We start from the raw sequence: 27,624 nt of genomic DNA on the forward strand, positions 1-27,624 counted from the left end.
AGCAAAATTCACCAATTCTCAAAAAGTGACCCACACTTTCAAGTTAGAATGTGATCTCCTACTTCAGAACAGCCTTCTAATCCTAGCCTATCCAGTGCTAAGGAGTAAGTTTTCTTTTACTAATTTCAAACTTCAGTTAACTATTTTTGTAGCACCAGTTATTAATTATAACTCAGACAGCAGCCTTTGCCTAACAAGCAATATGTTCATTTGTTTGTGGCACAGCTTTTCTGCTTGTGACGTGAATTAATTATCCACAGTTAAGTGCATTTAGCACAGTAAACACACAGTACACAGCTCACAGGATCCAGTAGCTTAACAGTGAACCTGAAAGAGCAGAAACACTCTGGTCCTTCTTGACTTTACTTCCAAACTAGAAAACTATTGTTACTGCAAATCATGTCTCTTTTCGTTTGTGCAATGGCCCATTTGAATACTATAAACCTATAGTTTGTCAAATATCAGGAATAAAAACTCAGTTCAAACTATGATTTACGATCCTACTTTGTGGGTGAACTGTGATTTACATGAAGCATAGGTTGCTTGGCTTGGATGGAATGCCAAACTATGGCTTGCTATTAAACCGGAAGTGAAATGGCAAATTAGTGTTTGTACAAGCACATTTGCAAGCAGTATTTATTTATTATAAAAATTTCTATGACACTCTTCTATGGAAGATTCCATAGAGTTATGTGAACTGACCCTTGGAAATGCTTTTAGAGAAACTAGATATTAATTCAATACAATGTAAAAGGGAAGCGGGGAGTGATAGTACCGCCTTTGAGGTTGGAACAGGTCTCTGTATAAAAAAAAGATTTTTTTAAAAATATGTGTCCCAAGGAGCAACTGAAGATTTATAAATTACTTCAAGTTCCTTTTTGACAAAGTTTTCAGATACTCTGGGGTAAAAAATCCCAAGGAAACAGAATTATTATTTTTTATAACTTGAATTTTTGTCCCTTATTTAAACAAAGAAAAAGTGACATTGGCAATGGTCTAAATGGCAGAATCTACCATCTGTCCAAATGAAAATTGTTCCTAAATTATTATTCTTGTTTCAGGTTCTTCCCATGACACTTCATCTCGTCAAAGCTGTTACAATGATCTTGTATTTTTAAAAAGAGACCAAAATTTGCAATGACATTATACAAAACCAGATAAAGGGGAGTGGGGGCTCCTTTATTTAAATCTATACTGCACAGTGTTTCACACACACCAATTAGCCTTTATCATGATGAAGGCAAGAAAATATCAGTTGAAGATGGAAGAAGATATGTTGAATCAAGTTCCATTATCAAGTTTCACCCAGTTTCAACTCTTTAAAAAGTCATTGTTGCTGTCTTGACTGTTTTAATGGTTTTCTTATTTTTAAATAGTTTTTTAAATTGTTCTTACCTGCCCCAAAATCACGTATGATGAAGGGTGGGATCTTATAGGTGAGTGGCTTGAATGCAAGTGTTCAAAACAACTGATATATTAAGATCTGACCATGTTTCCAGTATCTCATGAAATAAAACGAAATGTTAATATTTGGCATATAAGTCACTGCCGTATTCTCCATTGTGGTTTTGGCAGGTAGTCTATGCTTACAAAACAGACTTTCCAAAGGGCCATATTCCTTCCTTTACAACAATTCCTAAGTGCACCACAGTTCCTGTAAACATGTGTGACATCTATGCTGAACATTTTTAAAGGGCTAGAATTGAGTGACATAACTGTACAAGAAATCTGGGAAGTTCCATGACCACTAACCCCGAAAGCAGTGTTTACTTCAATCCAAATCATTTATCAAATGTGTTCCATGATTTCATAAGTTGTATGACTGACCACATCCCTTAATAAAGAACATATTTGTTCCTCTAAGTACTATCACCAACAGTATAGAAGTTTCAGGACTGTATTGAGTTCAGCTGAGATGTGATCTGATGCGGGCCGTGTCTTTTGACAGAATCTATGTTTTCTGGAAAGCCAATATCCCACAAAGGTCTTGTTGTTATGCAAGTTAAACGTGACTGAGTTCCATTGTTTACCATTAAAGTTTTCAGACAAAACATAAGTTTAACGTTATATTTTGATGTACTCCTGAAGTGTTTGCAACAAGATTCATGTGACATGTTTATTGTTCCTTTTAAAAAAGCATTAACTCATTTAATGATGCATTTTAAAAGCATTTACCCATTTAAGATCTATTAGATAAATCAGCCTTTAATTTAAGCCAGATCAGCTGAGTGACTCATGATCTTTTCTCTTTGCTCACCTTCTCATATCTAATGCTTGCCTGAACATCTGTTTCAGTAACTCTTGAACTCTTCCTGCACCGAGAACCACTACAACTTTGTGCGGACAACCACATTTGCTTACCTTATTACCATTACATGACTGGTTGCTTGAATGGCTTCTGGATTAAAATCCAGTTGCTACAGCTGTCCTTTGTAGCTGCAGTCAACCAGTTTGGGGTTTTTGTATCTGAATCAAAAAAATCAAAACGAGGTACCCCAGTTCGCAATAACCCATACAGAGATGGAGACCAGAGGCAGGGAAATGATTCCCATCTGGAACCTGTGCATATGTTTGTGTGTGTGTGTGTGTGCTTACTTCAGTGTAACAGCTGCCCCTGATTACAGTTGCTTGTTTAGCAGGAGAATTTAGAAACTTATCAATTTTCAAATGTCATCTGGCAGCTCTTTCACTGTAAGACGGAAGCTGCATCGAATAAGGGACACCTGCAGTTGGTATATGCTAAAACAAAGAAATGTCTGTGTCCTTAAGTACAAAGTTTTTAAAAACAAATGGACAGTGTGAGGGGGTCTGATCTGGATTGAAACCCAAGTATGGAGAGTAGGGAAGCTTCAACTCATTTTCTCCTGCTATGTTCCTGATCTGAATTTGGATCGAGAACAAGGGTTAAAGAGTTAAAGCCCCTCTAGGAGTCCAACTTTCCTAAGGAAAAAACTCCCATTCACATCAATGAGACTTTTTCTCCCCACATGGAAATCAGGCATGGGGCTCCAAGTTCAGATAGGGACCATTGTGAAGTGCAAAAGGTTAAAGCCCTATATGGCAATTTGTCTATTAAAAATGCTTGCACTTGTCTAGTCTGATTCTAAGAAAACATTTTGTCACATATACTTCTCTCTCCATCCCCAAACTTGTGACAAGCGACCACCTACCTCTCTTCAAAGTACTGTAAGCCTTTGCATAAAGACTCGATGCCCCACAACAGAAAAATGAAAAAGACTTACATTACTTAACTTTTCCATGTCTTGACAGCAGGATGCTGCCTGCCTCTGTTCTTTGCTCAGTTCTGAGACGAGCCTCATGATGGTTTCTCTATTTGCTTTTGACTCCATGTCATGAACACTCGTGGTCTCCTGGAGTGTGGCAATCTGTCTTTTTAGTACTTTATTTTCTTCGTGCATGTCACTGATCTGGAAGCATGGAAGCTAGTTAAAAGTGGTTATTTAACACTCTTCCCTCCCCCTCCCTGGTTTATGCACATTTAAATACTCTTGCTTATCAAATTATAATTATTTTCTTTTAAACTAAAGCCATGATCCAATCACAGTTAAACTCTTTCAAGTAATACAAATGCTTTCTGCCATAACCTAAACAACCTTACAGCTCTGTACTATTGCTATTCCGTGGGTCTCACAACATAGATATTTACACATTACTGGGCCACATCTCACACATCCTAAAGAATAACCATTTCTGGATAAGTATGAAGCATTGCTTTGATCAGGTATGCTATATCCACTCGCTGGGTTTACTACCATAATTACATCCCTTTTCAAGGTTGACAGTTTCTCTACCTCTTGGGCATGTAAAGCAAGGTTAAATGTGTGGTGGTGGTGAATATGGAAGAACCTGTCTTATGTCAAGAAACATTGCAAGGAGCTTGCTTAGGGCCAACCACCTATAAAATGCTAGATTGTGCTCTACGGCATTGCTCCAGCCTTAGGTCTTTTGCTGCTTTCATTATTACCATACATATTAACCACTGGAATACCTTTACCACTGGCTTGTTTCAGGGGGACAGGATTGTTTGGGTCCATTTGGCTATCAGAATTATATTACCTTGGAAATGTGCTTAGCAGGCTATAGTGGGCTCCTTCTGAATGCCTGGGAAAAGGAAGAGCTATCATGAAGGTAATAAGGTAATTAAGGTAATAAGGGGTATGTAGTAGAATGTAGTAGGGGGACGCAGGTGGCGCTGTGGGTAAAACCTCAGCGCCTAGGACTTGCCGATCGCATGGTCGGCGGTTCGAATCCCCGCGGCGGGGTGTGCTCCCGTTGCTCGGTCCCAGCGGCTGCCAACCTAGCAGTTCGAAAGCACCCCCGGGTGCAAGTAGATAAATAGGGACCGCTTACTAGCGGGAAGGTAAACGGCATTTCCGTGTGCTGCTCTGGCTCGCCAGAGCAGCTTCGTCACGCTGGCCACGTGACCCGGAAGTGTCTGCGGACAGCGCTGGCTCCCGGCCTCTAGAGTGAGATGAGCGCACAACCCTAGAGTCTGTCAAGACTGGCCCGTACGGGCAGGGGTACCATTACCTTTTTTAGTAGAATGGTGGCAGAAGGTGGACACACCAGGTAAGGGGAAAACGCAGCTGGTTCTTCTGGTCAATCACTCAGTTTCAATAACACTCTGTGGTCCCACAAATCACAGAGATGCTGCTTTTAAATGTCAGATCAGTTAAAAGGTAAAACAGCAGCTATTTGTGATTTGATATGAGAAGAACATGCGAACCTGGCATGTAAAACATGGGTAGATGGAGGGGAACAATTGAGAAGCTCTTCTTGATGTGTCCACTAGTTTTCCAGATGTAACCTCAACCTCAACGTGGGCGGGAAGGAGGGGTTGCTATTGTCATTAAGGATTGCATCTCCCTTCCCAGATATCCCTTTCAGCAATCTGCCCGTTTTGAATGCCTGGACCTAATACTGGGCTCTTGAAACAGGACTGGGATTCTCTAAGGGAGTTTCTGAACTGGACCTGTGGCCCTGGATAAGGAAATGAGCTTGACCTTCCAATATGAATCTGGATCCATGCCTGCATTTTTTTCAGAACCATGTCCTTTCTTGCAAATTATGCTTTCCTGCTCTGGCACATCCATTGTTGAATATTTGTGGTTTCAGACTTTCTCCTCCTCAAAGCCCCTACGACGCTATGTATGTCACACTTTCTCATTAGGCTCTTCAATCATCTGCACATGACATGGTAAAAAATAGGAACTCTGGGTCTGGTGTGATATACATACAAATGTGGCTATGTCTCAAATTATTATATAAAACATAAACCTTTGAGAGCAGCATTTCCTGTGGCTCTTCTTTCTCTATTATGCTCATGTCAAAGAAATGACAAAGGTGTGCAATGAATTCATTATGCACCCTGCTGGCCTTAGAGGCTTGGGTCTTGCTCTCTTCGGACTCATTCAAATAGGTTCTAAAAAGATATAAAACAAAAAAACAAACAGCTTATATGATGGACACAAAACAAAGAACATTTTTACATCAATACGGTGGAAACTTCAGCTGGTGCAGAATTCAGCAGCCAGGGTGCTCCCTGGGACAAGACAGTTTGAGCATACTGCACTGATCCTGGCCCAACTGCACTGGCTGCTCGTTAGTTTCTGGCTTCGACCAATAAAGCCTTAAACAGCTCAGGACCTCAAGGACCGCCTCTCTCCAAAGGAACTAACCTGCACCCTGTGTTAATCACCTAAGGCCCTTCTTTATGTGCCCACTCCATAAGAGGCCTGAAAGGTGGCAACACAAGAACGGGCCTTTTCTGTAGTGGCTCCCTGCTTGTGGAATGCTCTCTTCAGGGAGGCTTCACGGATGTCACCCTGAACAACTTGCAGGAAAGGTGGGATGTAAATGTAATTAAACTAAACCAAATGAAAATTCCAGTTCTAAAACATCTGCCCTCCATCAGAAATCAGGTCACAAACTATACTCAATAGGAGTCTAGGTCAAACTCCATAGTGCATTTACAAAGGTTTTTACATCATACCTCCCTATCTCTAGGCACTATCACCAAAGAAACAGGATAAAACCAACAAGCTACTAAGATCTAGTTACAAGCTTCATATATCAGGGGAATGCTGTGGATGTAGCATATCTTGATTTCAGTAAGGTTTTTGACGAAGTCCCCATGATAGTCTCCTAAAACAATTACTCAAAAAACTAGTGTTATGAAGCCTATTAGCTCTTACATACAAGCTCTCATCTTCCAACTGACCACAGAAATTAAAAAAAGTCAGTGGAAAATACATGTGCTTCCCCAACTTTGTGCCCTCCAGATGTTTTCCAATATAACTTCCACCAGGCTCCAGGCAGCAAAGTGTGGTCCAAAACATCTGGAGAGTAGCAGGTTGGGAAAGGCTGCTCTAGGGCAATTATTTTAGGTTAAGATGTCAATTTGTTTGATGTCCTTACCTGACTTTACTTTCCAGTTCACTGGTTTTCTCTTTCAGTTCCAAATTCTCCTGGAGAATGGCCTGTGCTTTCAGGTCTGTTTGTTTTTTAGAAAAGGCAATTGTTCCAGATTCCTTCTCAATCTCCTGGAGTCTGCTTTGCATGGAGAGGAGTAGAGACGATTGCCTAGCATCATTCTCCTTATAGCTTTCAACGTCAGCCTTCAGTTCCTGAACAGATACTTCTTTAGAGGCTATTTTGGATTTAAGATCTTGAAGCTATAAACAGAAATGGATCATGAAATGCAGGCATGCAAGGAAAATCTCAATATGACTCAGTGCATATTTTAACCATTTTCAAGTATCAGGAGAGGGGGGCATGAGTTAATTACTTGTTATTAAGTTATTATCTTAATTACTGAATTTCTTCCTTCCCAGGACAGTTTTAAATTTGCCTATTCACTTAAATTTGTTTTAATTTCTTGCATCAGTGTATTAAATTTAACCAGCAGGGTGGAATACGCGTGAAAAGAACAAGCCTGATACAACCCTATGCACATGAATTTGAGAGCAAGGTCTACTGAAATCTGTGCCTTTCACTTCTTAGTAAATGTGCATAGGATTGGTTTGAAAGTACCATATGAAAGAAATATTTTACCTCACTATATCAATCAGGGCATGTTAAGTAGACCAAGTTTCTTCAAAAACATTTCTTTGCAAAACATGTCCCAAATGAACTACTACTACAGATTAGTTTTATAGCACCTTCTTGCCCCTAAAAACGCTTCTGGGCAAGCAACACAGCATAATAAATCTTCCATGTCTGAGTATCAATGTGAGGCTCTGCCTCCCCTCACACTTTTTTTTTGGGGGGGGGTGTCCTTCTTTCAGTATTTAAAGCTTTCTTAAAAATTACTATGATGCTAGCCACTTCCCAAACTTCTGACAAAGGGAGTTGATTTTAGCAAAGATTGTTATTCTTATTTCACATGGAACTCATAAATGGAAGCCATCCTGCCTCATCAACATTACTTTTTCTGTATTATCTGAACAATGATTTTTAATTTTTTTAAAAATCACATCAAAAATGAGTTATTCAAGCTAAGATATGGTTACGGAACAGCAATTTGAGTCCTTAAATAACAATTCTCAATTTCCCAGTTAAAAGCGCATAGGGGAAGAGGGAGTCAAAGTGTGAGTTGCAGAAATGAAATTAGCTACTTGGGGAAGGTTTTGCCTTCCACTCACAGCCACAGGACCTTCTCAAAGTGGCTCTCTCACCAAACTAGTTGAACCAAAGTGCTTGACTGAAAATAAAGTCAATGCTGCTTTATTTTGCAAATATCTGTTGAAACATGTTCAGGATGAGGGTTTAAAACCAGATTATTAAACAGGAATAAAGAGAACCACTGCAGCATTTACAGTTAAACTTTAAACTGCACAATAAATATAATGGAACTGCTATTTACAGAATTAACAGAATTTATGGAAACAGGTGCTTGAAAAGCTTCAGGTTCACCATATGCTGAAGTGTGACATTTGCACTTCAAAATCGTGGGAACTATACTTAACATGCTAACAAGATGCAATAAGGAAAGAAAATCACTTTTCACTCAAAAATTAATTAAACGGATCTGGCAACAACAAATGTATTCACTTTTTGCAACTATGTAATGAGTTTTGTGTTTTCATGTTGTAAACAGCCCTGTGATATTTGGATAAAGGGCAGTAAATTAATTGATTGATTGATTGATTAAATTCAAAAGATTAGTAAACTATACCCCTTAAAGCAAAAACCTACACCCACAATAAAAGAACAAGACAAAAGAACCAACTACAGTGGTACCTCGGGTTAAGTACTTAATTGGTTCCGGAGGTCTGTACTTAACCTGAAACTGTTCTTAACCTGAAGCACCACTTTAGCTAATGGGGCCTCCTGCTGCCGCCACGCCGCCGGAGCATGATTTCTGTTCTTATCCTGAAGCAAAGTTCTTAACCTGAAGCACTATTCCTGGGTTAGCGGAGTGTGTAACCTGAAGCGTATATAACCTGAAGCGTATGTAACCCGAGGTACCACTGTATTGAATGTGCTGGATTTTGCTACAATGTAAAAGTTTATGCATTAAAGCACATTCTCTTACATGTAATTAATGGACTGTCCATTAATTAAAAACAGAAAATGTGGAAAAAGCAAAAAAGTCTGTAGATTATTTTCTTATTTTGTCATGTGTGACCTACATTTACAATTTGATGGACAAATGCATCAGATTGATCTGCAGATCAAGTAAATTATACTGCTTACCCATGTATTGAAGAAGATTCATAGTGCCACCCTCATTTCATGGACAGAAGTTGACTGGAATTGCAGCTGAGTCTAACATCAACACTGGCAATGGGATTGTGTTCTCCACTGCACTTGAGGGCAGCAGGCTACATTAGGGGATGTATGATAAACCTCTGGCACACATAGTTATAATCTCCAACAGAGGGGAATGTCCAAGGGACTTGGGACCAGCTTGGGCAGGGAGACTGCTGCTGCCCACATCATCTGCCACCTAAGGTGATTGCCTCACTCTACTTAATGGTACCAGCCCAGTCATTAAAAATGTCCTTAGAAGGTCCAGTCCACACATGATCACTTGAAAGCCGCTTCCACTACCTTCACAACCTTAAGTCTAGAAAACCACCCTGAAATCTGAAAATTAAGGTAAAGGGACCCCTGACCATTAGGTCCAGTCGTGGCCGACTCTGGGGTTGCAGCGCTCATCTCACTTTACTGGCTGAGGGAGCCGGCATACAGCTTCCAGGTCATGTGGCCAGCATGACTAAACTGATTCTGGCGAACCAGAGCAGCGCACGGAAACACCGTTTACCTTCCCGCCAGAGCGGTACCTATTTATCTACTTGCACTTTGACGTGCTTTCGAACTGCTAGGTTGGCAGGAGCAGGGACCGAGCAACGGGAGCTCACCCCGTCACGGGGATTCGAACTGCCGACCTTCTGATCAGCAAGCCCTAGGCTCTGTGGTTTAAAGGTAAAGGTAAAGGTACCCTTGCCCGTACGGGCCAGTCTTGACAGACTCTAGGGTTGTGCGCCCATCTCACTTAAGAGGCCGGGGGCCAGCGTTGTCCGGAGACACTTCCGGGTCACGTGGCCAGCGTGACAAAGCTGCATCTGGCGAGCCAGCGCAGCACACGGAAACGCCGTTTACCTTCCCGCCAGTAAGCGGTCCCTATTTATCTACTTGCACCCGAAGGTGCTTTCGAACTGCTAGGTTGGCAGGCGCTGGGACCAAGCAACGGGAGCGCACCCCGCCGCGGGGATTCGAACCGCCGACCTTTTGATCGGCAAGCCCTAGGCACTGAGGCTTTTACCCACAGCGCCACCCGCGTCCCTACAGTGCCACCCGCGTCCCTCTGTGGTTTAGAGGATGACAAATGCCAATTTCAGTGCTTAGGCCATGCAAATTGTAGAATACCGTTGTGAATACAGTGGTGCCTCGCAAGACGAAAAGAATCCGTTCCGCGATTCTCTTCGTCTAGCGGTTTTTTCGTCTTGCGAAGCAACCCCATTAGCGGCTTAGCGGCTATTAAAGGATTAGCGGCTAAGCTGCTAAAAGGCTATTAGTGGCTTAGCGCCTTTGAAAAAAGGGGGGGGGAAGCGGGGAAAAAATGGCGAGACTCGCAAGACGTTTTCGTCTTGCGAAGCAAGCCCATAGGGAAATTCGTCTTGCGAAGCGCATCGCAAACGGAAAACCCTTTCGTCTAGCGGGTTTTCCGTCTTGCGAGGCATTCGTCTTGCGGGGCACCACTGTATAGCAAACACTGTACATGTGCTTATTCATGCACAGGGATGTTGCAGCACTCATGCTTCTTGCCTGAGAACAACTTCCTGAAGCTTGCAGTTTGCGTGCTGTGAATGGTTAGTTAGGCATGGCCAATACAAAGTCTTATTAACCAGAATAAACCATTTTAAAACTGGGAATGCCCTTTGTATGAAAGCTCTGAGCGCAGCTGCCAGTCAGGGTAGACGATACTGAGCTAGTTGGACCAATGCTTTGACACAGTATAAAGCCCCTTCAGCTGCTCCTCTGCCATCTTGCTCGCATTCCATTCACTTCAATAAGATTTAAGTAGTATGTGGGCTATGGGACCTGGATGGCTAAGCCAAGGGGAAACAAGACCAAGGTTATAGTCCAATATCAGTCATTCTTACTGAACTTAGTGAAACTTCTGGTTTGTAGTCTAAGGCCTAAAAGAAAGTTTGTAGACTTCAGAGGAGACAAACCTCTGGACACAAGCCAAATACACTAACCATGCCCATGATACCTGTAAAATGAGGCATTTATCAGCATGTACCATCTGGTAAGTGTAGCTCACTGGATGTTTTCTGTGGGTCAAGAAACATTTGTGATACAAATAGGTTAAGAAACATTTTCATGTCCGTTCCAAACTTACCTCTGCCTGGGAACATTCATACTTCACCAGGAGTGCTGCTAACTCACTACGAGCTGTTTCTGCTGCATTCCGATAGTGGCACAGCTGCTCTCGAGTAACAGGAACATCCGACAGAAAATAATTATGAGCTCCCTAGTGAAAATGGTATAGTCAGGGTCAAAGGCAAAGAATAAGAACTCCTTGTTTTCTTTTTTTTCTGTCATTGCTTCACTTAGGATTGCAAAGGACCAATTTTAAAGACAGCTTGAGGTGACACCGATTACTGGATCCATTCCAATCTGGTGCATGACCTGGGCAAGAAAATCAACTGGGGGGGGAGGAGTGCTGCCGTATTAATTTTCTTGGGCCTCTCGGGGACTTTTGATGCCATCAGCCATGGTAGAATTCTGGATTGCCTTGCCAGAGTAGAATTTGCAGCTAAAGTATTATGATGACTATGGTGGTTTCTGGAGGGATAGACCCAGGAAGTGGTGTTGAAAGGCCTCTGTTCTATATAATGGCTATTGATCATTGGGATATTCAGCTTGCAAATTGGTGCTTGCAAATTGCTGTGACCCAGGCTTTCCAGCTATTGCCAATCAGCTGATAAGAAGTGCCTGCAACCCCATGATCCAGCCACAACTTTGTCTGCCCTAATGGGTGATGCCATATATGACATCAGGTGTGCAGTGTGTGCGGCAAGTGTGTGTGGCTAAGTCAAAACAGCCTCATGGGTCAAAGTAGACATTCTATTAAAGTGGGAAAGTAGAATACAGTATAGTTTTTAAATGAATACATGTTTGGATTTTTATTTTTTTGGCTGACACAGTACTCAGGATGTTGGTGGTATTTTGTAGTTTTGTACATTTCTCTTGCTGTACAAGAATCCTGAATGTTGTTTCTATAGTCTTGAGAACAGCTGGCAACAGTTATCCCCCAAAGCCCAATTATCTTAAATAAAAGCAAGGATTTGTGAAAGTGATAACAAACGTGCCTTCCAAATATGCTTCTAAGATGACATCTGGGTAACTGTTGCATTGTTTATTTGAATAAAATTAAACCTAATGTGTTTTTGGAGCACAATTGCATTTAACACTATGAAGAAAAGATAAACAGTACAGCTATGATTTGAGGTTTAAGGAAGGCTGGGGTTAATCTTTATGTGTATAAATAATCAGACAAAGACATCTAAACAAATTTCAGCTAACCATTCAGACGGCTCAACATGCATTCAAGAAAATGTGAGTAGAAGCCCCATGTAAACATTCCCTGCTCAATACGGTGAAGGCTGGGAACTAAACTAACTTGGTGATACAGTATTCATGGGGATGGAGCATGCCTGCCTGCCTCTGCCCCCACCTTCCCAAATACCCACAGATAGTGTTTGCCTGAACACACCTTGTGTCTTGGCTTCAATCTGTCTACACTCTGGACTGAATGAAAAATAAAAACCTAATGTTAATTTTAAACCTTTTCTGTCTTCTTTTTATATTTAGCTATTATGATTTTTCTTTTCTATATATATTTTTCCTATGTGTGTGTGTTTTTTTCTTTTCTCCTTTTCTCTTTTTTCTAGTTTGTTAACCTTTCTATTTTGTAAACTTATGATTTTTGTAAACCTTATTGTGTAATCCCATGTGTGTGTTTAAAACTTTAATAAATATTTTATATAAAAAAAAACCTAAACCTTCCAGTGCTTTTATTTCAGGCTTCTTTTCTGCAATTTGTCCACTTGTTGTAGGCAACAAGGAATTCTGTGCTGGCAAATGAGTGGGATGGCAGAAGAGGGACAGATTGTTCTGTTCTTCCTCCCTTCTTTCCGCTACTCCTTGCAACATTTTGGTTTCTGTGATGACCACACACAAAGGGAACCCCCTTTCTCTGCTGCTAGCTTGCATGGAAGAAACAAGCCTCATTTCCATTCTGGTTCCAGTCCAGAAGAGAAGGCTTTCAGTCTTTTCCAGACAACATGGAAATTATGAGTCTCTTAGGTTGACAAAATAAGGTGCAGGCTAGTAACTTTCGTGGGCTTATTTACAAGGATGTTCTGTACTCAAATGGTATGATGCTCACAGACCCAGGAAGGGGTTCATGTTTCATATTGTTATGGCTTAAATATTGTTGATTATTCCTTTAAGCACCTCATCTGAGAGGTTTTTACGCCATAATCACTGCTTTTCCCCATTATTGTATACTCTCCAACTAGCACAAGGTCAAATAACATAGTCTAAAAGCCAGCAGTAAACTTAAGAAAATCATCTCAGTTGAACCATTCAAATCCTTTCTGAAGGCCAGAACTAATGTGACTGAGTTCCAGGGATTAGGGGCCATCACTTAAAAGGTCCTGTCTTTATTACCTACTAGGTACACCTGGCATGTGAGTTGTATTTTGTTGCATTTGTAAAACACAACAAACAGTACTGGATGGGATGGGGTGTAATGGCTGTTAGATTATGTTTAGCAAGGCTCCTAGGCCTTTAAAAGCTGTATATAAGAAACTGTACAGCACCTAGATTGTTTCTGGTGCTTGGCAAATTTTTATACATTACTATTTTTGTTTCTTTGTTTCTTTGTTTGTTTAAAGCAGCTCCTGCTGTTTTAGTTGTTATTTGTAGGTTGTATTATTTCACCAACAAATGAGTTTTTCCCAAATGTGCGGTGTTGGCCTGTCTGTTGAATTTCTGCACAGATGGTCACTAAAGTATATACAATTAAAAGGTTACTGTAATCAGAGAATATTTTAGCAATCGTAAATCCACTGAGATCCAAGAAACAGGCTGCATAAAATAAAGCTGGGAAAAATGCACAAAGCAAATACATTTTGCTCATTTCATCTGCTGGATGACTGGGCATCAAAAACCAGGTAAAGTAATGAGGTAGTGGTTTCCTCTGCTCTACTTCCATATGAAATGCTGTAGTAAAAGCGGCTGAGAGATGAGAACAACCACTCCGAACTGATCCATGTGCCCAGACTGTGTGTCAGAATAGCTTCGGAACTACAGAGCCTAACACATCCCATCCACTATGCCAGGTGCTCAACCATCTCCTGTGTTTGGAGTTCCAGTCAGGCAGCAAACCCAGGATATTTATGGAGCCTACCATATATGGCTGGTTTAAAAGTTGCAAAGGCAAAAGCAGAGCATGCCTCCCAATCTGTTATACTAACTGTCCTCGCAAGATCTAGGTAGCACACTCCCACCAGCTTTCCCCATTTTGCAACAACCATTGCGTCAACCTTATATAATCATCTTAAATGTGATATGTGATTTTTGGATATTTCTGTTTCCCTTTAGTCTATGTGCAAGGAAAAACAGGCCTTGACATGTTCTGCTGGGTTGGATCTATAAATCAGATATATTCATTTATTTTGGACTCTAATAGTGTCTCCATCTTCTTGGGATTATGCTTTACTGGCAATCTGTTTAAAATAAAGCATACAGCTTTGCGTATGTGTTATTCATAGACACATTACTCCACACCAAAAACATTTAATCACATGATTTCTCTGTGTCCATCAAATCACGAGTAGTTTTTTAAAAAGAGAGAGAGAGAGAAGGGATGGGAAAATTAAAGTTCAATCGGGGATAGGGAAAGAAATACAGAATAAAAATAAGTTTTAAAAAGAAAATATTTCTGTGATTTATTTTTTTACCGAAATCTGGATGATAAGCAGCTGAAATGCAAACAAAAGAGAGTCTTGCTTGGATGCCCGCTGTGTCTTTGAAATTCCAAAAGTTACAAAGCACAGATTTATGACCACAGGCAAAATTGCTTTCATCATACACAGAGTTTGCAAATTGCTTTTCTGGCAGCAAAAGCTCAGTGGTTTTTTATGGAGAGTTTCAGAACCTAACAGATCGATTGGGTCATCAAAGGAAATATTACCTTACTGATGACCAGTAACCTTCAGGTTGACCAGTTTTATACTTGCATATCCCAAAAGCAACCCACAGAAGAGAACAGTTTTATGAAACGGACAGGTAATAAATGCAAGTAAAACCGCACCAAATGGTGAGCAGATGGTTACACTTGTCCTGGATCCCACCCCCATCCCACCCCTGTCCCAATAGGTTAACCATTTTCCTACAGAAAAATAATGTCCATTAAGAGAGGAAGTAGCCTGCTCTGCATGTAGATACCTCATATGTAAATGGGTAAGTTTTTGACGATTAACTGATAAATACATTCTGTTAAATAAATAATTAAATGAATAAAAATGTATGACATTCACACAGTTCATGCCATATATTTTAAGTTAAGTAGCTACAATTGACTGCAATAAAAGAGACACAAATGATCTGCATGCAAGTTACATGTCACCTTCTAAACACAAGGGCTTTCCATGCAGCAAACATATATGCCTAAAAATAAGGTGCTCACAGAGTTATTTTATGTTGATTGCTTGTACACTTTACAAAATCACATCAGCCTAGGAGCCAACCATGCAAACACACCCTTAGGATTTAGAATATAATCAGTGATTTTAGAATATAATCAGTATTGAATCAGTGTGGGGTAGTGGTTAGAGTGCTGGACCGGGGACTGGGAGGCCAGAGTTCAAATTCCCATTCAGCTATGTAGCTCATTGGATGAGCTTGGGCCAGCCACTGTTTCTCAGCCTAACCTACCTCATACGGTTATTGTTGAGATTAAATAAGAAGGGGGAGAACCATAAATGTCACCTTGAGCTCCTTAGAGGAAAAGTAGGTTTAAAATGTAATAACTAAGGAATGTTGTGCCAACAGTGTACAAGAAAACAGGTCCCTGTCCTGAAGAGCTAACAATTTAAAATTTGACAGTGGGGAGGTTATTCCAAAGCCTTAATAGGAAACCGTTACTTGCTACTAGAAGGTGCAGATGAGGAGCTTAATTTATCTACTATAAAATAATAACAAATCCTATAAAAGGCCTTGCCTTTGTAGAGGAAGGGAGCCTGAAAAAAGAAGAAAGAACAGAGATAAGTAGTTGCTCACTGGCAAAAAAAAAAAGTGGATTGGTTGTTTTTGTCTGGCTGCTATTGTTATAAAAAACGTATAAACTTTTTTTTTCTGTAAGTGAACAAGATCCAATAAATCAATATGCTCAATTTTGCAACTGTTGTATGTTTATGAATCCAGGACCACTGGTAATTATCTGGATATAGAGAAAAACAACACCGAATGTCAATCCAGAATCTTGACATGAAGGGTGCTTTCAAACAAGGAATTTCCCCATGGGAAATCTGATGTGTTTACATTCACACAAACTCATATTTATGTTGTACCCCATCGTGGTTTTAGTATCAGTGAAGAGAGAGCTATAAATCCTTTGGGTGGGTGGGTAGATGGACAAACAATCAAACAAACAAACAAACAAACAGAACAATCCACTACCATGACTGTCATCCATTCTAAGTATTTCACTCTCCTACTTCCATATTCCAAGATTATGCTTCCACTTTGTTCCTGGGCTTGTATTACATGTGCACTGAGACTATGTTATTACAAAAGTACCCAGTGCTTTGTGGGACCTCTTCAGGAGAAGAAAAGGCTAAGGAGTATACCCTACAAATATGTGGAGTGCAGTCCCTAAGGTGGTTGGATGATATGGGATATTTCTTTTTAGAGGATGCAATTGCAGTTCTAATTTTAATTATAAATATCAATGAGTTTGCAGTATACACTATTATTATGGACTCTAGAGAAAAAGGTTAGCATAAGTTAAAGTGAACATATGAAAACCACAAAGTGACTTGTCTCCATATGTTATGTGGAGACTGGGTATTACATTACAGGTGTTGTAACTATATGCAGTATAAGTGTAGTGCAAATAAAATGCTACACATGAAATCTTAGTCTTTTGCCCCATCATCTGGAAAGGTCCTATGAGAAACTTGAGCAACAATCTTCCTGGGTTTCTCTGAACTTTAGATCAAAGCCTTGAGTTGGATGAAAGATAAAGAACTGAAAAGAGGAAAACCTTGGATAAATACTCCCTCTTGCAGCATTTTACAAGAAACAGTTTAGTCCTTGAATTACGAAAGATAAGCTTTAATAACCAAGCTGTACCTAAGTATAATTGAAACAATAATCTTTAGTGCTTTATACCATACACTGCACACTGCAGCTGTGCTCTATGAAATGAAACAGCAAATGAAATGGATTGATCTGCTACCAGACCTTGAGAACTGACACAGAACAATTCTTTTTAGGGAGGGCCTTCCCTTTTGCTGCTTCCAAAACTTTTACTAGTAGTTAGCTTTCTTGTCCAAGAAAAATACAAATGAAGCAAGTTATACTGAACAGGTACTGAGTGGTCAGACAAGTTGATGATGTGTGGGTTTCTTCCAACAAGAGAGGAACACGAACGGAAGACTAAGACAACATTCAGTCACCCATTCACATCAGTGACATAATATGTAAGCTAGTAAAACAGAGACCGTACACAGAGTAACCCCTTCATGGAGCTACAATTCCCAGAGTTCCATAGGCATGAAGATTGACTGTTAAACCACTTTGGGACAGGGAACTAGGGGTGTCCTAACAGCCGTCAGCATCTTGAACAAACTACAGTTCCCAGCATTCTTTGGAGGAAGCCATGACTGTTAAAGTGGTAACAGTGCTTTATATGATGGGGTGGATGTGGTAAGATATCTTTACAGCAGCTATATTCATAGTTTACAGACAAAACCATGTTACTTTGCTCACATTATTGAGTCCAATATAACATGTTAACTAAGGCTGTGTACACACCATATACTTAAAGCACATCTCCCCCAAAGAATCCTGGGAGCTATAGTTTACGCTTCATAGATCCACAATCCGTAGGACCCTTAACAAACAGCAGTACTTAGGATTCTTGGAAGATGCTTATTTGTATAGTGTGTACTTAGCCTAACTCTCTGAATTTCTGTAGAACAAATGTTTTGCTCTAAAAAAACTGAAAGACAATGTGGCATCTTCGGTCACAGGTCTCAAGCGGCAAGTTTAGGAAAGACCTTTGCCCAGAATCCTAGGCAACCACTTTTTTATATTTTTTTTAAGGATGCTTGCAATTTGATACTGATGATAAATAAAAAGAAATAGAATTCTCCTATATAGTAATTTACCCAACAAGTATTACAACATACAGCATAAAATTATACAGTGGTACCTTGGGTTAGAACTTAATTCGTTCTGGAGGTCCGTTCTTAACCTGAAACTGTTCTTAACCTGAGGTACCTCTTTAGCTAATGGGGCCTTCCACTGTTGCCGTGCCGCTGCCGTGTGATTTCTGTTCTCATCCTGAAGCAAAGTTCTTAACCTGAGGTACTATTTCTGGGTTAGCAGAGTCTGTAACCTGAAGCGCCTGTAACCCGAGGTACCACTGTAGTCTGTTCCTTATTATTCGTGAGCCGTTTGTATTTATCTTTTATTTATTATATTTATATACCACCCTTCATCTGAGTATCCCAATTTGGCTCTGGTCTCTAACTTGTAAAGATTCAGCAGTAGGTTCTGAATGTTGAACAACTGCAACTCCAGTGCGCATTTGTGTGCATTAACAATGCTTTAAATGTTTTATTTATATCACGTTCCTGGTGATAATGCTAAAGGTAGCTTATCATCTCTTTTAGAAAGATCATATAAAGAAAATAGTTGACAATTTAGCAACAGACGTTAAAAACAGCGGCAAAAACACCAACCAGCATTTGTCCCAGGAATTTAAAATGGCTTTCTAGTATCTAAATGACAGTGTAGGCACCAAGCAAAATTCATGGGGTGGGGGGATGACATGTTCTCTGATACGGCAAAGGCCCTGCTCCAGTTGCTGCCTGTTCAGCCAGGAGCAACTGAAGCAGGACCTTCAAGGTTGGTCCAAATAGGGATCAGGAACCTGTGGCCTTCAAGATGTGGCTGCACTACAACTTCTATCATCCCAGACCACTGGCCACACTAGTTGTACCTGATGGGAGCTGGTGCCTAACTGTGCGGACCACTTTTTATCACTGTAACTTGGTTGAATACTGTCACCTGTAGTCAAGGCACATGACAAACACCATAACCAGAGGCTTGCAGCACTGAAGACTGGGCCAGAGTTAAAACAGGACTTCAACCGTGACATCAATAAAGAGTCTAAAAACGGAACTGGAAAACAAAGCGCAAGCTAGGGGGCACATCTGAGCTACTGCAGCGACACAGAGGGAACTACAGCACATCCCAACTTGACTGTACCAAGATAGGAGACGAAACCTTTTCTTTTTTTCTTCTTTATCGGTGATGCTGCTATGCCTATAATATAACAGCTGTGTGCTGAGTAAAATTCAGGAGGTGCCACTTTTCCTACCACGGAGATTCAGCGATGAGGAAAGTTTCACCTGTTGAATTTAGGAAAAGGGCGGGTGCTGGCAACCACACAGTTACACATTTACTCATGTAAATAGTCAACATGTACCAACGGAATGTATTTCTCTTTCAATACCAAGAGAAAATCTTGCCTCTGGATCAGGCACCCCCAAACTTGGCCTTCCAGATGTTTTGGGACTACAACTCCCATCATCCCTGAACACTGGTCCTGTTAGCTAGGGATGATGGGAGTTGTAGTCCCAAACCAGCTGGAGGGCCGAGTTTGGGGGTGCCTGCTCTGGATATTATATTTGTGAGAACGGGGCCTGCCCAAAGCACTGAGCCGCGCACCAGTAGCTCAGGACTGGAGCTGGGGGTCCATACCTCCGCTTCTAGCGAGGCTGCCGCCGAGGCAGGTGGCAGCAGCAACGGCGCGTTGCTGGTCACATCGATAAGCCTGGCAGAGGCAGAGCCCCCGCGGGAGCTGCTGCTGCTGCTACTTCTCATGCTCCCCCGGGGCCGCCACGCGCCAGCCGTGAGCTGCGCGGCTTCCAACGTTCGATCAGAACTTTACCCGGGAAATCGACCGCGCGCGTCCTCAGCACAAATCTTGCTAAGCGACGCCGGTCTCCAGGGAAACAGGCACACACTGCAGAGCTTGTAGATTGGAGGGGACGGCTGATTAGTTCTTCTCGCGAGAGGTCTTGAAGTTGGATTTTATCCAACTGAATAACGTTTGTTTTTCTTCCCCTCCAAATGTTTGGGAACTGGGCAAGGAAAGCATTGCCCTCCTTATCAGGTTAGGGTAATGGTGGCACCAGAAAAGCTGGCGAGGCTTAATGACTTCTAACAGTTTGCAGGTTGAGTTAACGCAAGTTAATTTGTAATTTCCTGCAGGTGGGTGGGGAGAGTTTGAAACGCCTTTTCCACACAGTGTATTGTTGCGCTTTAAAATCTTGCATTCTTAGCAAATTCTCTATGCGTTTCGTGCACACTTTAAGTGCTATAGGCGTATATACACCTAAGTATGAAACAGCCCTAAGTTTAGAGCTTTGACGACAAATGGCTGCTCTTCTTTATTCTTTCTTTTAAAATATTATATCCTCTTTTCCTGTTTCATTGTTTTTAATGATAAAAATGTAAACATATCAAATATATTAAAAGCTTAAACATTTTAAAAAGAGAGCAGATGCAGCATCATAGGTATTCCAGGGAGCAAAAAAATAGAAGGAAGCTTGAAGGTTTTTTAACCAAATTTTCTGCTAAATGCACAGTCTACAGTGATGCAACTACAGTATAGTCGACAGATATTGCTGACAGATGGCTGTCCAGCCTCTGCTTAAATACCTCCGGCAAAGGAGAGCGCTTCTCCCTAGGTAGTCAGTTCCATTGTTGAACAATTTCTATCTTGGTAAAGTTTATCCTAGTGCAGGGATGGCTGGCCTTTCAGATGTTGTTGGACTGCAATTCCCAACTATTGGAAATGCTGGCTGGGTCTGATGGAAATTGGAATCCTACACTATCTGGAGGGCCACAGGTTAACTACCCCTGTCCTAATGTTTATCTGAAATCTGCTTTTCTGCAGTTTCCACCATTGGTTCTTGTTTTGCCCTCTGGAGCAGTAGGGAACGAGTCTTCAGATATCTGAAGACTGCTATAATGGCACATCACAAGCTTGTAAGTACCTAGCACAAATGATCCTGGATTTCTTTGCCTGAAATCTGGCACATTTCTTACCTTTCCTTATGCCTGCAATTTTCAGACTGATCGCCCTGCCCCGCAATTTGAACCTTGCTCTTTCAGGAAAGCCACTGCAGCTATCCTTCTGAAATTTGGCAGGAATAATGTCCCCAGAAGGGACGCTATTTCTTGCAAATTTCATACAGTTCTTTCTTTATATATATATTAATTAGAGAGGGACCTTTAAGGTATTTAATCAGCAATGGAATTTCTGGATTTATTTGTCTGTAATTTATCCACTCTGGAGGGGCTACCGTGCCCTCACATTTCATCTACTTTTATAAAGGGGATATGAAGGTATACCCGTTGTTTGAATTCCTGCTAGTGAAGTGGGGTCTGGGGAGAGGAGGTAGAGAAAATGAAGTGGACTCGAATGGATGAATTGAATTGGAGAACCCACTAATACACTGAATGGAGGCTTTTTGTTTTACAAACTGCTGAATCCAAACTGAAAATTAGGCTGGTACATAACCATATTATTTTACCTCCTAAGTAGGTAAGGAGAGAACTGATGGCATGAAACAGTGTTTCAAATAATAACCATTTTAATGATTGATATCCTACCTTGTCCTCCCAAATCATGTCTTTTAACTTAATACGCCAAAAATTGGGATCTTAAAGTGCCGACTGCTAAAGAATTCAGCTTCTATTCCCAATTACAATTAACTAGTTAGAACTGAGGCCAACGTATGAAATTCATTAGACTTCTAGATCATCTCCCTCAGAAATCATATTTCAGCCCATAAAAGTCTACTGGTAAAGGTTTGTAAAATCCAGAACACTTAGTAAAAATCTTAGATAAGCCTTTAATCCTTTTGTGGAAACTTAGAAAACAATTTAAGTTTTCTACTTGGGCAAGCTTCCACTAGGGTCCACTACTCATTTTTTAATTATTTATCAGTAGTGGGAGTGTGGGATTTTCATGACCCTCTTTAGATATATTTCAATCAGCTTTTTAAAGTGTGCCAATTTCCTTTCCAAAAGGAGAACTCTCCCCTATTAATAAAAAGAGAAAGGAGGGAACAAAGCCTTTGTTCTTCTTGTGGACCACTTTGCCTTGTCTATGATAATTGCCAGAACTTTGGACAGGATGTTAGATAGATTATAATTTTTTTTTTTGCTGAATACCAAATATCCATGTACCCAAGATTTATTACAAACTGGCATTCTACCCGTAACATATGTAGAATCTTGTTTATAGAAGATCTTCAGAAAGAGGGAGGGGAGCAGATATAATTAGTATGTTTTTACTACCACTACATTGCATGAATAGAGATGTTATCATCAGGAAGGTCAAGCTTTTGAGCTAAGAAAAGTACTGCATTTTCAGACTAAAACTTTGAAAATGCATTCTATTTAATTGCCTCTATTTCTAGAGAACATAAAAGATTCTAGCATTTGCTAAGCACAAAACCTACAGTAACACAGAGAAACTGTGACTTGGCTTCTGACATGTCTGAATATGTATGTATTCTTTGTGTTGTTATCACTTCTGCGTGCATTTATCCCATGCTGCATCAGTAATTCTTAAACCTGTAAACTACTATGAGACCTCATACACGTGTAATACACTGAAACCATATACTTTGTGTGTATTTTGTATGCACTGTGAGGAGCAGCAAGTATACAAATAAAAACGGCTTTTGATGCCAAAATTCACATTATTTGGCAAAGAGAGACCTTTTGTTCAGTCTACAGTACTCTATAAGGTGTCATGTACATTGGTGGCATAATAAGAAACTGTACCAACACCTGAAAGTTATTATTATAATGGTATGATTTAACTGTAGTCTAGTGATGCTGGTGTATGGGACACTGGTACAAAAACTGCCAGGTACAGGGAATGTATGGCTCTCCAACAGGTGCTCAGTACCCCTGAACACCCCTGGTGACTGCTGTGGGCCAAAGAAAAAGTGGTTTCACATATTTTTATGTTCTTGCAAACAATATCAATTTTAAATATAAATATATAGCAAACACACATAAACAATTTTCATGAGGGCCACAATATGCAGGAAGGAGAGATTCCATATTTTCATCTTCCAACACAATACTAATGAAAAACAGACACAGACAGAGCTATTAGACTTAGGAGAAAAGCTCAGCTAATAACTTTATTTTTTTCATAAGGCTTGTGGTTAAGAAAAAATGGGTTAAAGTTAAACCTCCCCTCTGCATGTTGTGATCTTGATGACAATCATGTTCTCTTGCTGCTGGTGTGGTTTCTAATTAGCATTTTGTATCACATCTAGTTTCATCGTGTGTTGTCCCTATAAAGTAGTGATGGAATGTGATGGATAATGCATATATTAATTGCCACATTGAGCACAACAAATACAATGGGTGTGTGGCTAGCCTCCAAAGCTAAATGGTGGCATAATTTTATGTCTTTGAATATGATGGGGCAAAAATCTAATTGAAAGACAACCATAGGCTTTGGAATAGAATTTTTTTTTACACACCAGGAATGGTAATGATTCAAGGATTTTGAGGATCTAAATGCAAGACCACATGTTTAGATCTATTTTTAAAAAAGCAAATAAAGGCTCAATATCTGAGGGCTCAGACAAGGCCTCAGATACTGATATGTCTAAAGGCAACACTTGCCCACAGAAAGGTGGGAAAGTGGCAGCACTTATGGAGGTCAACAGAGACTTGAATTCCTATACTGACAGAATTTCCCAAGCCCAAATATGTGACTGGACTACTGCATTGGCACCACTTGCACAGAAATTTGAAAACCTTTCTAATCAAATAAAAGACATCTCTTAAACTGCAAATGAAGCACTGATTTTTGCCACCACTAATCAATCTGAAATACAATAACTGCATATGGCCATGGATTCTTGCCCTATAGTTCGAGGTACAAGCAGAAAGAAAGAAATGTAAACATTTTTTAATCAGCCTACCAGAGAATTAGGAAGGGAGAGATATGACCAAATCATCTGTGGAACACTTTGGGTGGATTGGATACTAATGTTGAATATAAATACCCTCAATCAATAACAGATGTGGAGAGGCACACAGAGTCCCTGGAGGCTTAAATATTATGCAAAATGTGATTAGAGGTGATATTATGTACTATGCAAATTGATGATGCTATATGGAGAAGAGGGTTTGTAGATTGTCTCAAAAGGTCATTATTTGTCACAGTACAATAGACCTAGTTCTCACAAACAGTACAAGAGCTGGTGAACCTATGTCTGGACAGTTCCATTTTGGACTGTGCATGTGATTTAATGATTTACCATTCCATCATGTTGAAAAGTGGGGATAACGGTTTCTACACATAGAAAACATGGGTTATCATTGACCATTAGCAATGATGACTGGGGCTGATGGGAGCTGTAGTCCAAATCATCTGTGGAACACTGTGTTGGCTACAAAGAGGCAAACAGTGGTACCTCGGGTTACATACGTTTCAGGTTACATACGCTTCAGGTTACATACGCTTCAGGTTACAGACTCCGCTAACCCAGAAATAGTATCGCGGGTTAAGAACTTTGCTTCAGGATGAGAATAGAAATTGTGCTCCAGCGGCGGCAGGAGGCCCCATTAGTTAAAGTGGTGCTTCAGGTTAAGAACAGTTTCAGGTTAAGAACGGACCTCCGGAGCAAATTAAGTACTTAACCCGAGGTACCACTGTATTGGTAACATTGTATCAGAGAAATTGAGACACAGCTGTAGCTCAGTGGTAGAGTATCTGTTTTGCATGTAGAAGGTCCCAGGTTCAATCTCTGGCAACTGCTGGTACGGCTGGGAGAGAGCCCCTATCTGAACAGCAGCTGCCAGTCACTGTAGACAGTACTGAGTTAGATGGACCAATGGTCTGACTGAGTGTAATGTAACTTCCTATATTCCTATAAAGGTTAATAGAAACTGAACTTTGTTTCAAGGACATCTTCTAGTTTAAGGTACAGACTCAGGTATACATCTGTTGGAAAATAGCTATTGTGATTTTGAGAGGTTGCCTTAAATAGACATTGTTTCTATCCCAAACATGGGCCTGAAATTGGATTTGAATGTATCCTAATTATCATCCAGAGCCATCCAGAACACTCCCTCTCCTGTTTCTTTAATCCATGGATGGGGAAGCTATGGTTGTCTAACTCCAATCAATTCTTAACATTGGGGCTGATAAGAGTTGGAGTCTCAAGAACATCGGGAAGGACCACAGATTCCTCATTTCTGCTTTAAGCTACTGTCGACCAATGCATGCAGCTGTTATACTGAAGAAATTATTGAGATGCTTATTTACATGTGTTATTTTATTAAATTTTGTCCAAAGCAGCTATAAAAACGTCTGCTAAAGAATTGTAAATGTAACATACAACACAAGGCAAAGTGCTGCACTGTAATAACTAAAACAGTATAAGAGGACAGATGCAGGCAAACCATTAAAACACGCACTTCTTGACCCTATCCAAAAATATTTTAAGAATAGGGGAAAGATAGCCTTTAAGATGGTTCTGATACTTTAAGAATAACAGGAAAGGGTTTGTAAACTTTCACAATTGCACACAACTTTAAAAATCTGAAGATCTGTAGAAGAAAATAAATAACATTAATATTGAACTCCAGTAAACCTTCCAAACTTAAACATCATAGACAGTGTTCATGAACAGTGCAATGCTTTACACAAGTCAATCATGAAGCAGCATCAAACTGAATTATTCCATATTTCCCAATGATCATCCATTCAGGTTCAGTTTTAGTAAGCTGTTCACCTTGCCCAGGTTTCAGCCCAACCTGGATATCACATTTTAGCGTTCTTAAGCTACAGAGAGGGGCAGGGTGAAAATTGTTCAAGGCTTGATGGAATGGCACTGTGAATTCCCACTTCCGATCAGCTATCAACTTTCTGTAGTTCAAATCACCTTTAAAAATAATTAAATTAGACTTCTGCAATTCACTGTACAAATCAGGAGCCACTTGAGCCATCCTACAATATTCATGCGGCGAGGTCCAGAACAAGTGATCATGATAAATCCAAACGCCATTTTTCAAATAGCCCTCCCAGCAGACACCACACCTAGACATCCCCTTGTGATTAGCTGCCTGCATTTGCTTAATTGTCCAATTCAGGTCACGCCTTGTAGTATCTGACACATACCATGGGATGCTTTTCCCATGGAAATGAATTTCAGTAGCTAATTTGGAGGATAACAAGAAGTCAGACAGTATAAGGTCAGCAGTAAGTTCAAAACCAGCATTATCCAGGACTATATCAAGTCTAGTAGTCTGCTTATTCATGTTCTTTTTGTTTATAAGCAGTGACCAAAGCTTTTCCATGTGATCCACCAAGATAAAAGGTTTTAACTCTTCCACAGATAGTAATGGGTCAGATTTCTGAGAATTATCTGCCCCAGCTGACATTGACAGGTCACACTTATTACCCCACAGAGAAACCTAAAGAAGGAAAAAGTACACCTTATTCTGTATGCCAAGTGATCCTTGCTCTACTATACACCAAGTGCATCTTTGAGGACTGCAGTTAAGGGGCTACTGAGAGGTCTGCTTGTTGTAACATGAGAAAGTAGGTCAGAATTGGAGTATTTCTTTTTACTTCCATTGAAACCAATGTGAAAAGGCAGTGGGTTAATTCCCAAGAAGCAAATATAATATTAATAAAATTTAATAAGAAATGTAAGAAAAATGAGAATTAATCCACTTCTTTTGACCTTGAACAGGCTTAGGAAGTAGCAGTTTCTCTGCCAAGACACACTTACTGTTCTTTCAAATTCCAATCCACTAAGCCAGGGAACCTCAGGCTCAGGGGACCAATGTGACCCTCCAGTTCTTCCTTCCTTCACTCCCTCCCTCCTAATATGTTATGCATGAAACACCTGTTAGTGAAAGAACATAACTAAATCAATAAATTGGTTTTTATTGAATACTAACAAGTGATGTTGGGACACGGGTGGCGCTGTGGAATAAACGACAGAGCTTAGGACTTGCCAATCAGAAGGTAAGCGGTACGAATCCCCACAACGGGGTGAGCTCCCGTTGCTTGGTCCCTGCTCCTGCCAACCTAGCAGTTCAAAAGCACCTCAAAGTGCAAGTAGATAAATAGGCACCGCTCTGGCGGGAAAGTAAATGGCGTTTCTGTGCGCTGCTCTGGTCATGCTGGCCACATGACCCGGAAGCTGTACGCCAGCTCCCTTGGCCAATAAAGCAAGATGAGCGCCACAACCCCAGAGTCGGTCACGACTGGACCTAATAGTCAGGGGTCCCTTTACCTTTAACAAGTGATGTTACAGAAAAGTTGAGACCAAAGTGTAATTAATATAGTTTCTGCTTATGCATTTAGAAGCCAGGGGTTAGCAGTTTTCTGCAGATAGGTTATATGATTAATATCTCAGTATAAAGCAGACTCCTGATTTAGCTAAGAAGGGACGGGGCACCTGTGGCCCTCCCAATGTTCGACTTCTAACTTCCATCATCCCCATCAAACATGGCCAATATATGTGCCTTCCTATAGCCCTATTTCATTTTGGAGAGGCCTTTAAATGTTGTAGAAACTTTCTGAACCTCACAGTAAAAGCTGTAGCAATATTTTTGGCAGCATGCCCTAATCAGGTTTTGGCAAAGGAGAGATCGATACCTATGAATTAATAGTTTGGCAAACTACAAAAACAAAAAGCAAGCTAACGATAATAATTGATTTACTGTTTTCTGAAGAATCATCATAGGAAGGTATGTGTATGACTGAGAATAAATGCCAGAAAC

At 40.5% G+C, this 27,624-nt stretch overlaps 1 protein-coding gene across 15 annotated transcripts in view; it reads right to left on the reverse strand.

Annotated features, from left to right (window-relative positions):
* DCPH1 (damage control phosphatase 1) overlaps positions 1 to 27,624 on the reverse strand; it is a 60,557-nt gene that overhangs the window by 17,565 nt on the left and 15,368 nt on the right. For 13 of the 15 annotated variants that reach the window (XM_028723681.2, XM_028723676.2, XM_028723674.2 and 10 more), the window contains 4 exons: positions 10,874 to 11,005; positions 6,439 to 6,695; positions 5,299 to 5,443; positions 3,243 to 3,428 (listed from right to left, as the gene is read on the reverse strand). In XM_028723681.2, coding sequence (XP_028579514.2) covers positions 3,243 to 3,428; positions 5,299 to 5,443; positions 6,439 to 6,695; positions 10,874 to 11,005 — 720 coding nt within the window. Of the gene's footprint in view, positions 1 to 3,242; positions 3,429 to 5,298; positions 5,444 to 6,438; positions 6,696 to 10,873; positions 11,006 to 19,539; positions 19,932 to 25,186; positions 26,305 to 27,624 lie in introns of those variants that run through there. The other 2 variants (XM_028723682.2, XM_028723687.2) reach the window with 2 other exon arrangements.

The sequence above is a fragment of the Podarcis muralis genome, chromosome 3 (assembly GCF_964188315.1).
Source record: "Podarcis muralis chromosome 3, rPodMur119.hap1.1, whole genome shotgun sequence".
NCBI classification, from domain to species: domain Eukaryota; kingdom Metazoa; phylum Chordata; class Lepidosauria; order Squamata; family Lacertidae; genus Podarcis; species Podarcis muralis.